The sequence below is a fragment of the Pelobates fuscus genome, chromosome 3 (genome assembly GCF_036172605.1).
Source record: "Pelobates fuscus isolate aPelFus1 chromosome 3, aPelFus1.pri, whole genome shotgun sequence".
NCBI classification, from domain to species: domain Eukaryota; kingdom Metazoa; phylum Chordata; class Amphibia; order Anura; family Pelobatidae; genus Pelobates; species Pelobates fuscus.
Genome location: NC_086319.1, coordinates 385,901,237 through 385,918,405, shown reverse-complemented (window position 1 = coordinate 385,918,405; position 17,169 = coordinate 385,901,237). Strand labels below are relative to the sequence as shown.

The window sequence follows — 17,169 nt, the reverse complement described above, 5'->3', positions numbered from 1 at the left end:
AAGGCTTTTTTTTTCGTATCTGTCCTTATTTGTTGTTTGTTTGTTTTTTTTTCCTTTCAATCCAGTACATGGTAGCAAAAACGTAATATAGTAAAGATGTTAATCTGATCGATCTTTTCTGTTCATGAAATTGTAGATAAACTCAATGCTACAGTAAATGTCACAGTGAAAGTGTGGAATGAGAATTATGTGCCGGATCTGGGGAATAAAACATCAAAAGCATATCTTGCATTTCAACAAAGGTTTAAAGAACAGGTATGTATGGATAAGAGCCTGTTCTCTTCTTGTTTATTAACTCAATGATTGGGCTCATGCCCTGCTCTTTCAGCCCTATAGATTTGTTATATTATTCTACTGCCTCCCCTCTCCTTCCTTTTATCTAGTATGGTAAAGAACCAAATTACTCACATGCTGCACTCATTAGTTGTGTAGAGCCATTTTTCTCATACCAGCTCTCTAGAGCTACCTGCGGTCTATGATATAGTCATTACCCAGATTATTGAAATAGGGATATCAATAACCCTGGACAATTATTGGTCCTTGAGGACTGGTTCTCTGATTGTCTGTTACCATCAAATACAGAATGTTTACCACATCAATATGGATTGGTGGGAGTATACCAATAACACTTATGAGTAGAGGTCTTTGGAATGTCTAAGTCATAGTATCAACTCTTACAATATACTACTTTGGGTCATAAACATCACCTTAGTCCTAAGTAATGGTGGAAACATTTTAATCATTTCTCTTTTTTTCCCCCTTGTGCAGATGGACCTTGTGTACACAAAGGCGAAATTTCCCAACTACTTGGGTGTTGAGATAATCTCTCTCAGGTGAGATCCAGATTATATAAACAAAGTTATAAACTAGGTTTTTGATTACAGAGACTAGAAAAAAGATTCATGAGTGATACTCTAGATTTATAAGAAATACCAGAAGTTGGAAAAGCGATATGAACATGCTCTCCATCCAAAGTTGCTTGTTTCTAGAGCTTCCAGAGAGAGCTATATAATAGTGGCTCAAGTCACAAATTAGTGATATGATATATGTTGGTCTTTGCTGCCAATCCGTCAGAATATCAAGAATGTCAAAAGCTTCAAGTAAATAGAGGTGCAAAAGGGGTTAGATAAAAAAGCATAATTTTCATGCTTAAAATAAAATATTAATACTTGAATAAAGGGATAGAAACATCCTGACAACACTGCTCTTCAGATTAAAAAAAAATATTTAGATGATTTGCATTGATTAATAATAATACACCCAAGATCAAGCTCTTTAATTACACATTCTGCGGAATTCATATTAAACTTTGGAATGTTATGAATGTGGACTAGCCTAGTATCAGTGGTGATGGGTAGAACAACAGCAAGTAAAAAATAAAAAGCGGTTTAGTAATTCCAGGCGAGCTGGCATAATGGCAACAAGTAAGTTAAGGTGATTCGGAATAACAAAATACGTTTCTTCTCTTCAACAGCCAAGGAAGTATCATTGTCGAGCACTTGGTCTTACTGGATGTCTATGCAGAGGAATATGACATTATTGCTGATAACATTGAGATAGTCTTAAACAACACAAATTGTACAAACTACATGAATAACGGTAAGATGTCAAAGCTTCTGTGAAAATATGTAGTAGAAAATTGTATTAAAATACAAATGTAATCATCTACATGGATACACCTGCATCTAAATGTAGATTATATTTGAATGTTATGATTACAATTTTATGCTTCATCGTCATAAAAAAAATCAACTCAAATCAATAACACTCTACAGTTTAAGACTGACTTTATAGTAACACATGGTGACAATGCTGGACCTACATCTGCAACTGATTTTTTTAATTTAATTTTTTTATTTTTTACAGATCTCCTGTGCTTTACTCCAAACAACACACACGTTACAAGGCAAAACCTAAATATACCAGGTAAGATACCTTATGTCATGATTGTACTGAGAGTCACTGATGAGTTTAGAGGATTTAGTGAGCAGTTCATCCATATGTTTACTATATGTTTGGGATGAATGTATTGACATTTTGGGAATTAAGTATTACACATGGGCAGCTTCCTTGCTGGATTAGTTGCTGGATACCTTTTTGTTCCCTCACTTCCCTAATAATTATGCCTCACAAGGTCATTTCATAAGCAAATTGCAACACTAAAAGTGCCAGTATCAGTGCTAACTTCGTATAATGTTATAATAAGCTTCCCTATACTTGAATGCAATGTCAGTTGCTATTATGTCTATAGGTCTGTATACATTAGAACTCTTTCCTTCAATGTGTTTGTTAGTAGTTGATGAGAGGCCACATCTTGGTATTAGTCATTTCTATGGCAAAGTAATAGTGAGTCGTGTGCTTTTGTCTGATCATGATGCAAATGTTAAAAAAATGGGGGGCAATAAGTGCTTACACCATATCACCCTGCTAAATTCTCTGTCACCTTAACATCATGATTTTTTATTATTATTATTATTATTATTATTATTATTATTATTATTATTATTATTATTCTTTATTGAGTGCAAATACAGTAGGAGTTGAGACCCATATTCCCATGAGAGCTTATATTCAAGATGGATAGGAGGGGTATGAAAGAATTTATGGTGAGAATTATGTTAATACAGAGTGAGATGAGGGCATTTATTGGTTCAATGGAATGTGTTAGTTTGTTCATGGCTTCTCTGAATAAAAACTTAATTAGAGAGCATTTAAAGTAAAGAAAACTAGCATTCCAGAGGGTTGGTGTTACACAAGAGAAGTCCTGCTGTCTACCATGAGAAGATGTGATTATAGAAGATTCAAGGAGCAGGTCATTGCTAGATCTTAGAGGGCAGGATGGAGTATATTTGTTCATAAGTGAGAACAGGTATTGGGGAGTGGGGTTAGTAAATGTTTTGTAGGTCAGGGTGAGTATTTGTAAGTTTAATTCTGCTGTTAATTGGAAGCCAATAAACGGACTTGCAAAGAGGTGCAGCAGACAGACACATAGTATTGGGTAAGGTGGATTAATATGGCAGAGCCATTTTGCATGGACTTAAGGTAGGAGAGACGGCTGAGAGAAAGGACATTTAATAGTTTTTGCAGTAGTAAAGACGAGAAATGTCAAGGGAATGGGTGAGTTGCTTAGTTTTGTGAATGTTTAGAAATGGCCAGATATTGGAAATGTTGCATAAGGGCTTGCAGTAGCTAGAATAAAACAGTTGGATGTGGGCATGAATGACAGGTTGGAGTCAATTGTAACTTTGAGACAGTGGACTTTTGGTGATGTGGAGAGAGTGATAGAGAAGTCAGAAATTAGAGTAGAGCTAATGGGGGGCAGGGGACAGGAGAAAGAGCCCCGTCTTGTACATATTAATCTTCAGGTGGCATGAACACTTGCACAAGAAATAAAGCTGGCATAAATTACCTTATGGCCCAATCCCATCCTCAAGTCCTTCATAAAATGAAACGTAACTGTTTATATATGATAAAACTAGAGGAAAGCTGCCAGGGCTTCCAACCATTTTCAGCTTGATCATCCTTCATTCCCTATGGTTCTGGTATGCTGAAGTTGCTCTAGTAATGATGGTGATAGATTTAACAGTAAACAACAGTATTCAAAATAGTGTTTAATAATGTATATCAGGTGTTTTGTTTTTGCTTGATGCATGATTCCCTGATGTCACCATAAAGTACATTCAGCATTCAGTTATCATGAATATTGACATATGTTTCTACTTTCCAGGTATCTGCTTGCAACAATTAACCATCCCCATTGAGGTTCGGAACTTTTATTCACCAAAAAATGTCTCTGGAGTTATTCTATGTGTGTCCAACTGCAGTACCAACAGTGACTCTTTTATAAACTGTAACAAGGGACAATGTTCGGTCACCCAACAAGGACCAAAATGCTAGTAAGTAAAATCCACACACAATATATCTTCTGAATATTACATACCATCTCCAACAATGTATCTGTTCTGTTAATCAATTTTTTTTGTATTGATATTTTAAAACCTGTAAAATGATGCTGAAAACACTTATCTTTAACTCACTAATAAAAATACCAAATAAAGACAAGGTACCTTAGTGGTAGCTACAAAAAAAACTTCAGTAAAATGACTGCATGGCAACCCATGCCCATGGCAACCCATTCAGGTTTTTATACAAAAGCTCACTATATGAAAATAGTGATGGCATTACATGGGCATACTTGTGGATATCAAGTGCAGTCCTTCTATATCTTATAGTTATATTATCATGTGGGGAAGGACTTGACTCTGGTTGGGCAGACAATGGTTGGGTAATGCAGGGGCATAAAGGATGGGAGTAAACATAATTTTTTGAATTCATTGATTGTCAAAGAACCATGATTCAATAGCAAATGCTGCTGTCCAGAGATTCCAGAGAGAGTTACCACTTAAAATTTTGAACACTACTACTTCACTTATTATCATTACAAAAAAACAGCATACCTAATAGTGTGAACTCTAAAATATCTGTGAATTAGTTAGTTGATGGATACATTGGTCTGAAAGAACTCTCAATTCTCCTTCCTCATATACATCTATTTTCTGTTGGATTATTAGGCCTTATGTTTTTCACTTCACTTTCTATTTGTTTGGAAAACCACACTTCTCACAAATCACAATCTAGAGTGCTCAAATCCGACATGAGGCTGGCAAAACAGCAACATACAAGTCAACCAACAAAGATGATCCAGACATAACATTGAATTACTGGCCTAATTCAATAAAAATCAAAGTATAATAGCAACATTGTGACCTCCAGATGAGGTCTTTATCAAGTTTGATAAAGACCTCATCTGGAGGCCGAAATGTTGCTGCTATACTTTGTTCTTCATTAAATCTGCCAGTTATTAAACCTTGAGTGTCTGGATGATCTTTGCTGGTTCTCACTTCAGTCTCAAGCTGATCTCTCACTCTTTTTATGCTCTTTCACCAAAGATCATTATCTCAGATGTTCCCTTTGCTCTATTTGTAGTTGTGTATCATCGGACCAGTTCTGGTATTCAGGAGACAGATGCCAAGTATCTATCAGTAAACCTGGTGTGTACGGTGGAGTGGCTGCTGGTCTGGCCGTACTTCTCATTATTATTTTGACTCTGGCTATAATTCTGTGCAGACGGAGACGTCAAGCTTCAGAGAAGTGAGTACACTTTTTAATCATGTTTAAGAATTGGGGTAAAAAGGATTACATTCTTTCCCCTATTGTAACATTTAGAAAGTTGGTTAAATGTACACATTGCTCAAAACATAAGTTAGTAATAAGAGTGTGTGACAAAATGCCAATGAAACATCATCTGTGATATAAGTCTATCAGCAGAGACTATTACCAAGAAATTGGGTCAAGCCAGTAACTACAGCTACCCCAGCTAGGTTTACCATTTGGTGTGGTGAAATACCTAAATAAATAATAAATACTACAAAGTTGAGATAACAGGTATTAAACAACATAATATTAATAATAAAGTAAAATAGTCATACAAGGGTTTGTGAAGACAAATACAATCGGGAATATGTCTTTTACCTGTATAAGCCACAATATGCACATTAACGGGTGTTGTTTTTCAGTTAACACACATAACTGTTGTAACCAACACATAGCACAGTACATCGCTGCTGCAGACTAATTTACATCCAGCAGGTGGCATTGCACAGGCCCCACAGCCAGACAGAAGATTATACAAGACATTTCTCAAATAATATTACAATGCACACCATGTACCTATAATTGGAACATATATAAACATAAGAGTCATCCAGGGAACTGTATGCACTGTCAATCTAATGTTTCCAGTGATGGTGACTAGCATCACAGAGTGACATTAGTATTAAATCACAGTATGGTGCTTTATTACTCTAAAATTGTCAACCTAGCAGGACATTGCATTCCTTTTTTTCTATTGCAATGTGTCCTTAATACAAACTAAAAATAGACTAATAAATATAGTATAAATAGTATATACAAACAGTGATGATTTGGAAACAAATATCCAACTTGATTATTTTAGCCTATTTTTTGTAATTTGCTTTTCGATTCTCAACAATTCTGTGTTTAATGAATAAATCCCTATGAGTTTTAGGGATCAGACTTTTGCTGCACTTGAAAAGGTTTTGATCATAATAAATGTTGTAGATCATTATAATATTATAGCTGTTTCGCTGTTGAGGTTGTTATTAAACAAACTGCATTTATTAAATAAGCTGTTAGTTTTATGAGGAGTCTTGTGGGTGATACATTATTGCATGAAGAATATTCTGTGTATTTGTCATTAATTTAAAAGGATATTCTCTGAATATTTTCCTTTTAAATGTTCTCCTTTTTAGAGATTATATGTGTTTTTGAAGGGGATAGGTTCTACCACCTCTTACTCACTAATATCATATGGGGATGTTTAGCACCCTCAGTCAGCCTCTTTCATTTGCAGGCACTGTGCTGTGAGCATGCTCTGTACCAGGCAGGTAACTCTACTGTGTGTGCATGCACAACTTGTGCAAGTTAAGGAGACCACTTTGAATTATGGTAACAAGTTGTACATTTTTTACAAATATTCTGGTAGACTTATAGAGGAAGCAGATTTTTTCACTATACACTAGGAGAGTAAATAAAATAAAAAAAAACATGTCTCCCATTAAATTATACTTAGCAGCTTTTGGTTCATTTCCAAAACAAGGGTTCATTTAAAAACAAGGTTCATTTAAAAACTAGGGTTGCAGGTCAATGTGTTGTCAGTAAGTATTTAAACACCAGTACAAAATTCTATTGACTTAACTACTCCTTTCTCCTTTCCAGGCTGATAGACAAAGAGAATCGCTGGTATGAAGATGGCTGGGAAGCAGATGGTAAAGGTGAAAGTAAGTGTTGCAGATGATCATGTTTGTAGACCCTATGAGACTTTTGTGGAATATATAAATCCGTTAATTAATACCAGGCTAATTCCTCTGAATATCATTCCCCTGGCCTACAATCCGTGTGCTAAGCATGACTTGCAGAGTCCTATCAATGGCCTTCCTATGAAGAAGCATCAAGTTTTTAGTCTTTGTAACACAGAACATCACATTCTACTCTTTCCCGCTCAACATCTCTCCTTTCACCATTTATTATAATATAGAGCACAGCTATTTTAACTTTTTTTTCCGAGACATGCAGTTCATGACATTATTAACCTGTTACATTGGCATGACCAAAAAAAATATGTATTATCTATTAACCTGCATCTTCTCTTCTATAGGATCTGTGGACACCGAAAGTGGTGCAAGTAATTTCTATCCGGTCCTTGAGAATGTGAATACAGATGTCAAGGTGAGAAATGGGCACAGGCGTATACTAAATATCTGAATGCTGCATGACTTGTTAGGCAATACAAAAAATAATTATAGTAATTAATACCATTTAAATTATTCTAGATGTTGTGATTATCAAATTGTAGAACTCTTGTCATTTATCCAAACCTTTTGGAATATTAGTTCTACTGTATTAAACATCTCTCATTTTGTCAAATTTTTCTCCTTCAGATGACTGTTCCCCGACCAAGCCCCTATTTTGGGCCACGATCTGTACCAACAGCTATGTGGGAATCATCCACCTGAACACATCAATGAATATCGAAATGTTTTATAGGTGGAGGCCGTCAACAGGCATCTTACATTTCAAATGGCATATACTTTGTATATCCTTATATATTAAACAGATCCCAACAGAGGGGATAGTTGATAATAAAATCAAATAAACTGAACCACTGACACAGGACAGTTTTAGAATCTACATGTTTGTACTTAACCTTGGTTCTCTTAGACTACATGTGTCTACATGGATACCTCTAAATTGTAATTAATTATTTGACTTTGGCCTGGTGGCATATTTGAAGGTTTTGGGATATTTGCCCACTTTTGCCAAGCTCTGTAGACTGATTGACCACCCCACCATTATTTTGAAATGGAAAGTAATATGTGGGTAGTGGTATGGAGGTTGTATAGAAAGAGAAAGCATAAGGAAGTGCGGGAGTTTTCTAGAGAAATGGTTATGAACCAGACAAGAAAGTTGAGGCATACATCTGGACAAATTAGCTTAGTGATTTCCAGGAATGTCAAACTGTTTTATTTCTAAAATTTTACAGAGGTGGAACATACAAGTAGAAAGTAAAGGATGGAAACATTTTGTATACTCTACTGTGAAGAAAGCATTTGTATAGTCTAAATGCTAGAAAATGCTAGAAAAATAAATTTTTATGTAAAAAAAAGTATTAAATATATATTTATAGGCTGAAAAATAATCTGATAATTTATAATAACTTTGTTCTCCACTGTGATATATGTTATGCAGTCCACATTTTCACGTGCACATGATTTACATTTATTTATATTTAATGTGTATTTATTTAAGTAGAAATATTTATAAATAGGAATGTATTGTATTTACTCTTTTGTATATTCAATATTTAGTTTTATCAAATAAATCGTTCTAATATTGTATTTTGATAGTACTTCCCATTTATATCTCATATTAAAAATGTCATCCATTTACAATGTAGATTTCCTCCAACTTCTTTTTGTGTTTTTAATCTCCTCTCCATTTTTCAATTTTTGTTTCTCATCTTTATAAAACACCTTTTTTTTTCTGGCACCTCAAATTTGGAGGTGTGGTTCTGTAAAGGGGCTTTTGGGTCTTAGGGTGTTAATATTGGGAACCTGATATTGGGAAACTATTTCAATCTCTCTATATAAGTAAACATCTACCAGAAGGTAACTTAAATTATATATACAATACTAGTTTGCTTTCGTCCCTCTAGCATTGCTTTCATCTATTATATATATTTTTGTATTTTTACAAAAAGATTTAGAGCTAACTTATTATACATACCCATGTTGATCAGAGAGAAATGTATTGGAACCTGTATTGGTCTGATTCCAATATTACTCAAAGCCTAATAGGCTAAGTGGATGGGGAATCTGGTAGGCTATACCACTGATGGGGGAGAGGGAGGAGCACAAAAACCTACTATAATACACAGACCAAGGAGAATTTGGATACACTTTTCACATGATCACAATCTGGTAGAAAAACTTGCCAAGTGATTTATCTACAAACATTCCCACAGATGTTAGTGGGGACTTCTGTAGATAAATAATTTGAAAGGTGTTTTCTGGAAGACTGTGATCATTTAAAAAAGCTTATTCATAAATATTTTTATTTATAGAAGCAGCAGATAAGAAACAAAATGACATCTTTATGTTTCAAAACACACACGTTTCATAGTAACAGTTTGGCGTGATCGCTACACTTTGGACATTAGGTGTTTCTTGAGGGAGTGGGTAGTTAAGTGTTGATATAGATAACACATTTAAAAATATGCAGAGGTAAATAAACAAACAAATACATGACATGGACGGATCCAGAACCTAATCTTGGGAGTGGGTTGTAGTGGGTGATAGGAGATGTAATTTAGTCAGGGGCTGAAGTAGAGAGCTAGGGGTTGTAGTGGAGGGTATGGGATGTTATTTGAGGGTTACTAAATGTAGTGGGGGATAGGGACTGAAGTAGGTGGATAACTGCAATTGGGTAATGGGGAAGAAGTGCGGAAGATATGGGACTATAGTGGGGGGCAAGGACTATAGTAAGGGGATAGGGTCTGTAGTAGGGGTGTGGGTTGTAAAGAAAGTGTTGGGGGCTGTTGTAGGGGATATGGGGCTGCAAGTGGGGCATATGGGGCTGCAAGTGGGGGATAGGAGCTGTAGTGGGAGGCATAGGGGATGTAGTATGTGTATAGGAGCTTAGTGGGGGAATAAGGGCTGGAATTGGGATGCTAAGGGCTGTAGTGGGAATATAGGGGCTGCATTTAGAGGATAGGGGTTACATTTGGAGGATATGGTTGGTATTGGGAAGTTGTGTGGGTTAAGGGCTAAGAATGGGGGATAGAGGCTACAAGTGGGGGTAGGAACTGCAGGGGGGGTAAGAGTCTGTAGTAGGGGGGAGACTATATTACAGATAGGAGCTGCAGAGGGAGGTAAGGGCTGATATTTGATTTTATGGGCTTTAGTAGGGGTTAGCACTGTAGTTGTGTATATAGGCTGCAATTGGGGTAAGGGAGTAATTTGCTGTAGTCAAAACGCAGTCTCAGCCAGGTAGGTGGGGGGGGAGGGGGTGGAGTGGCTATATTTGTACAGCTATAATCACTGAAGCTACTCTGGAGAGCTATAAACACTGAGGGAAAGAGATCCCTTGGCAGTAATATCCCAGTGGACCATTACACTTCATTAACAAAATGAAGCCTAAAATATTTGAAATTATTAGGCTTGTGGAATCGGCTTCAAATAAATTACCCACAGATTACCCCTGCCCCTCCATGATGCCCCCCTCCATCATACTCTTCTCCCCTCCCCATGCCCATCCATAATGCCCTCCTCCATCATGCTCTCTACCTCCCTCCCCTCCCCTGCCCCTCCAGGATGCCCCCCTCCATCATGCTCTCACCCCTCATCCCCTCCCCTGCCCCTCCAGAATGTCCCCCCTCTATCATGCTCTCCCCCTCCCCTCCTCTGCCCCTCCTTGATTCTTTTCCCCCTCCCTTCCTTACCTGCTTGGCATGTGTGGTTCCTGGTCTGACAAGAAGTGCTCTCTCATTGAGCACTTCCTGTCAGTATGTGCACCCGCTCAGCCACACTACATACAGTGACCGGCTGGAGGGAAGCACTGTGTTGTGTGCTCCCCTTCTGACAGTCTCCAGGTGACCCTGGGCCCCAGGCTGGTTGCACTGTGCACCAGCCCTTAAGTTATGTGGGTGGACCATGGTCACAGGTGTCGACAGTGCGACAGGGCCCCCTGCAGTGGCGTGCCCATGTCACAATTGCGACCCCTAAGACCATAGTGGCTCTGTCACTGCCCCTAACCCCTTACTACACCCAGTGACTCATACCCATACCAGGGACAACAATGCACATCACTCCCAAAAAGGGTATAATCACTGTGGCTCATATACCTAAACCCCCATGTTCTCCTCCAAGAGACTTTCTCCCAAACCCCTGACCGCCTACCCCTCCACAACTCCTCAGAGCTGCTTAATGAGTCAAGAAAGTTGCAATTACTATGGCATCTCTATAGTCTTATATAGTGTCTCTACAAATCTTATTGAACTCTGGCCCGGCCGCAACTAGTCTCCTTACTTGGGTCCCTTAACGAGTGGTCCGCCACAATCCCTAAATGCATACTACAGCCCCTAACCCTGATAGTACATTCCCTAATCCTCCTACTACTGCCCCTAACCCCCATACTACAGCCCCTAACACCTCTACTACTGCCTCTGACCTTCTATTACAGACCCAACCTCCTATTACATCCCTTTTAACCAAACAGCAGCCCCTAGTCCTACTACAGCCTCCAACCACCCTACTACAGCCTCCAACCACCGTACTATAGCCCCTAACACCCCTACTACTGTCCCTAACCCCATACTGCAGAACCAACCACCCTACTACAGCCCCTGATACCCATAGTACTGCCCCTAACCCCATACTACAGCCCTAATCCCCCTGCAACAGCCCGTAACCCACCTACAACAGCTTTTTTAACCAAACAGCAGCTCATATACCTACTACAGCCCATAACTTTCTACTACCGACCCTAACCCCCATACTACAGTCCCTAACCCCCTACAACTGCCTCTAACTCCATACTACAACACCTAACCCTCTATTACAGTACCTAAACCCCCTACTACTGCCCCTAACTCCATACTTCAGCCCTTAACCCTCCTGCTACAGCCCTTTTAACCAAACAGTAAGCCCATTCCTACTACAGCCCCCAACCACCCTACTAAACTACCTTATCCCCACCGTAGCTTTAACCACTACCGCACTGCAGCTTCTATCTCCCACTGTAGGCCCTGCCCTTCAAATGTAGCTCCTATCCCCTCACCACAGCCCCTAGCCACGTTATTACCATCCTTATAATCAAACAGCAGCCCCTCCTACTACACCCCTCCTACTACAGTCCCTTACCCCCACTGCAGCTTTTATCCCACAGTTCAAATGCACAAGTTACTGGCAGCTCAAAAATGTGCTATAAGTTAGTTTCAGCTGTTCAAATTTAGTGATCATGGAAGATAGTCTCCAGTACAGATCCGTCAGAAGATGTATAATTGTACATATAAGATGTATAATGGCACTTTTATTTTAAATTACAGTAAACAACTATGACTTTTTTTCTTCCTTTTAAAGTATGGCCTTGTGATGAAACCGACCTCGCCACGTGTCCTTGGAGGGGGCTGCTTGCCCGCCTCTTGCCTTTAGACTATGGCCCCTGTTCTTTTTCCCTGCAGAAAGGCTGGTTTGTACCTTTCTGCGAACTGTTAAAGCCATACTACCCAAGATAGCTATGCCATGGAGCCCAGCCGTATACTGAAAGACTGTATGAAAGACTTTGGCTCCATGGCGATTGAACTGTATGTATGTGATCTGAGCGCCATCCGGTAATAATGTGCGCTCAGATCTAAGCTATCTGGGGACAGGTAGAATGTCTGTATTTTATGTAATAAATGTAACTTTGTGTATTTTGTTGTATTTTTATGTCTTTTATTGTCCTTTGTCTGCCATGTGGCTAATGGAGTTTTGCCTCTGTCCTTGGAGATAATTGGATTACTTCTCAATTATCTCCAGGATAGAAGACTCTGTGGAACTGGTTTTGGGCAGAAAAGCCATGCTTCATTTGGTCACAAAGGACTTCGATCTATCTTTTGAACCAATGGACCAATTTGGATGATTTTGTCATATGTTTGTATTTGGAGTATGCTGCTTATGAAAATGTATGTTTTATGTTTGTGACATGTATATTTTAAAAGTTATAAATATTGTGTAAAAACTGTATTCCTCTGCCTGTGATAATGAGATTACCCATTGTGTTCAGTCATCATATCACAGGCAGAGGGGATGATTTTGTGTGGGAGTGTCTGTGTGTATTGTACAGATTGATTGGTTGTTCTGTAATGCCCTGTGGGCTGTACTGTGGTTGTGGATTGGGAATAAAAGAGACTGTATGTGCCAGGACAGTCAGATTCTGCTTAACCCTCAAAACGAAGTGTCATCTCGTTATTGGGGGAATTGGACTGTATGCTGACTGCCAGGAGTGTAACCCTTTTGCATGGTTTTCCTGTTTGGCTGTTTCCAGGATTCGTAGAGTTTGCAGTTCAGGAGATTGGTGCTTACAGTTGCTGCCTGTCCATCTGGAAAGGGGAATATCGCCTAAATGGTTTTTAACCTTGGGTGAGCGAAACGGTCCGTTACAGGCCTAATCTCATCATATATGCATTATTATATATAAAACACTTTTTAGCCTGAATCCTAAGAAACATTACTATATTAAAGGACCACTCTAGGCACCCAGACCACTTCAGCTTAATGAAGTGGTCTGGGTGCCAGGTCCAGCTAGGGTTAACTAATTTTTTTATAAACATAGCAGTTTCAGAGAAACTGCTATGTTTATCAATTAGTTAAGCCTTCCCCTTTTTCCTCTAGTGGCTGTCTCACTGACAGCCGCTAGAGGCGCTTGCGTGATTCTCACTGTGAAAATCACAGTGAGAGCACGCAAGCGTCCATAGGAAAGCATTATGAATGCTTTCCTATGCGACCGGCTGAATGCGCGCGCAGCTCTTGCCGCGCGTGCGCATTCAGCCGACGGGGAGGAACGGAGGCGGAGAGGAGGAGTAGAGCTCTCCGCCCAGCGCTGGAAAAAGGTAAGTTTTAACCCTTTTCCCCTTTCCAGAGCCGGGCGGGAGGGGGTCCCTGAAGGTGGGGGCACCCTCAGGGCACTCTAGTGCCAGGAAAACGAGTATGCTTTCCTGGCACTAGAGTGGTCCTTTAAGCTTACTCCAGGTTTTCTTCTTCATATTAAAGGGACACTGTAGGCACTTTAAAACTTAATCTTATTGAAATGTTTATGGTGCCTGTAGTTCTGCCCCAATGTCCTTCCCCTCTATAACATCTTACAGTCCATACCCTACTCTCCATATTTAGCTCCTGTCCCGTACTACAGCATCTGTTCCCCCCAATTGTTGCCCGTCCCCTCACTACTGCATGCCACTAACCCCCTACTACAGCCACTAAACTCCCTACTACAGACCTTAAAATCAAAAAGTAGCCCCTATACCTACTACAGCCTCCAACCCCCCACTACAGTCCCTTACCTCCCACTTCAGCCCCTACCCCACTACATTTCCTAACCTCTTGATTACAGCCCATACCCTTCACTACAGCACTGTAGGAAGTGGGTGACATGTTACCTAGTGACGTCAGTGAACCTAGGATCGGGCCTGGTGTAAGGGTTACTCTATATGAAATTTAAAAAAACATAGAAAACAGAGTAACAAAATCTTGGTGCCCAAAAAGCACTGAAAAGCGAAAGAAGCAAAAAAGAAAGTGGTGTATTAGCTAAACTGTTTAACTGGCTAAATAAATGTATTAATTACTTAATCCAAGTCACACTAAAAAAATCTCCCATGTGCCACAAATGAAAGTAAAATGCTAACATAAATAAAAACATCATCACCTAGTTCTGGTCTGATAGAGCTTTTGTCAATGCTAATGTGAATATCCGTCTGTAGAACATACACACTGATATACTTTATTGATATTCTTGATATATTTTGATGTTTCTATCATGTTACCACTGTCCATTTCCTCTTCTAGTCTATATTATAATTTGAAATAATAAATGGATAATCTGATGTAACGATAACATAATATTGCGTTAGAATTAACAATAGTAACAATGAATACAGTATAACATCCACATAGTGGAAATAACCTGTAAGATCATCTGTACAATAAAATGTGGTCCCGAGCACTTAATCATTTGGACTAAAAGAGAAAATGGAATTTCTCTAGAATTTACAACATTTAATAAAACACTGAAAATTACCTATAACTTATGTTAACCATTGTTTGAGATGATATGCTCCATTTTCCTAAATTTACATTAAACATAGCAGAAGACATCAGAATCCAGTTCAGATACTTCAGACAGTTCAGAAACCAGTTCAGACAGTTCAGAAACCAGTTCAGACAAATCAGAATTCAGTCCTGTTCAGAAACCAGTTCGGACAGTTCTGTTCAGAATCCAGTTCAGACAGTTCAGAATCTGAAAGGGTTAATGCTGTAATGAACTCAACTCCCCTCGGTTCTCGATCCCTCGGTCACCATAATCAATGTTGATGGAGAATCATTGTCAGCAATAAGACACGGACAAGATGCTTTGACAGGACTCTCAATCTGTATTAAGGTGAAGCCAGCATTTATACAATTTTGTTTACATGAGCCATGAGATATGCCATACAGTACAGACTATAAGATTTATTGCTTCCTTATAGAAAGATTATTCTGACAATGGTAAGATTAGTTTTTGAATATGTCTGGAGAAGAATATCCTGAAATCGGAATGGGCAAGACATCCTGAGATTCAGCAATGTCGCACATCCTATAGAAGAAATACCTTAAATTGTATACAAGAGAGAAGGAGTCCCCAGACACAAGAGAGAAGGAGTCCCCCCATAAGAGAGACTCAGATGTGCATAAACTAGAGCCAAGTTCTAGACTCTAGTAAATGTGAGTGGAGGTCTAAAGGAAACATTTGGGAAGTCATCTAATATATTGCTCTAAACTGTCTTCACTATTGTATGTTTTTCTATTTTTCAATTTTTGAGGTATCCTTCATCCAGAAAACTGCTGCTAAGCATTTATAATTTTGGCTTTGGCACAGAAATTGAATTGATTAGCACTGTAGTCACAAAGATTTATGTGCCTGTTGGCTAGCAAACATTTGTCGTTTCAAGAGGTTTGACGATTTGCCGAATTGCTAATAGCGCTGCAAGCAAATAGTTCAGATTTTTTTTTAAATCTAGGCACGTAATTAAAGCCTCCCAGATTTGAAAGCATTCGTTCTGGATTTCAGGCATCCACCGGCGTTTGACCTGGTTAACATCTGGACCAAATTCAGGTCCGATTGGGGCTTGAATTGCAAAATCTGGACATTGTAAAATACTCTGATCAATGTCTGGATTTTGCATTCTGTGTCTGACCCAAATTTGGAAAATTAGAGGTATATTTAAATATTTTTGCAAAGAGATTTTCTTTTATGAATCTGTCTGCCAGTCGCCCCTATGGGTCAGTGTTTGGGTTAATTTAAACCCTTAAAAACACATGACGTGTGACATGTCATGATTCCCTTTTATTCCAGAAGTTTGGTCCTTAAGGGGTTAAAGTGCAATTTAAATTCATTATTATTATTTTTTTATATTTAAATTTTTGTATTCAGTGAATGTCCATTATTTTAGAGAAAACTGTAGTGCTGAGATATGCTGTAGCATTCTGAAGAACAACTAGAGGGCAATAGAGTTCTGTTTTTATTATTTTCCATATTATGTGGTTTCAACCAGTTAATAATTTTACACAAAGTACCTGATTTTTTTTAATATCATAATGTTATATGGTGAAATATATGGCTATTAAAAAATAAAATCTGTGATTAATTTATAAAAGACAAAGTACTAAGACCTTTTCCATCCATAATATGAGACATAGTTTTTTATTGTACATATCAGAGATTGAATAAAAAAAAATATAAAAAAATTGAGTTATCTCATCACCTAATCATGTTATATTAAATTTCATCCCCAGTTAGTATCAGTATCATTTTCTTTACTTACTCTTTTATTTCTGAAACTGTATCTAGATGATTGTCTTCATTCTGTCTTATACATCACCCCTTACTAATTCATTAGATTAGATTCAGCTTCCCCCATATTATATAAGAAACAGTATAGAGCATAATTATATGGATAATGGCTCATTCTCTGTGTCTGTGCATGGTGTAATATCCCCCAAAGGTTTTTTAACCCCTTAAGGACACATGACATGTGTGACATGTCATGATTCCCTTTTATTCCGGAAGTTTGGTCCTTAAGGGGTTAAAGGAGCATTAGGTACATATTTAGACACTGATTGCTGGCCTACCTTTTCAATTTCTCTCCCTCTGCCCATATCCATTCCTCCTTCATTCAAAATATGTTGATAGACAAAGAAAGTATCTGGTATGAGAATGACTAGGCACTTGCACTCCTCTCTTTCACTCAGCATCGTTCCTTGGGCACTTAAACATATTTGTGATACCTCATCTTCA

General features: G+C 38.4%; 1 protein-coding gene across 1 annotated transcript; it reads left to right on the top strand.

Moving 5' to 3' along the window:
* The first annotated feature begins 1,565 nt into the window (after positions 1-1,565).
* LOC134601482 (mucin-3A-like) lies at positions 1,566-7,655 on the top strand. Its single transcript, XM_063445978.1, has 7 exons — positions 1,566-1,599; positions 1,867-1,926; positions 3,728-3,896; positions 4,987-5,151; positions 6,799-6,860; positions 7,238-7,308; positions 7,521-7,655. The coding sequence occupies exons 1-7, from the start codon at positions 1,590-1,592 to the stop codon at positions 7,593-7,595; spliced, it is 612 nt and encodes a 203-aa protein (XP_063302048.1). The 5' UTR covers positions 1,566-1,589; the 3' UTR covers positions 7,596-7,655.
* The last annotated feature ends 9,514 nt before the right edge of the window (positions 7,656-17,169 follow it).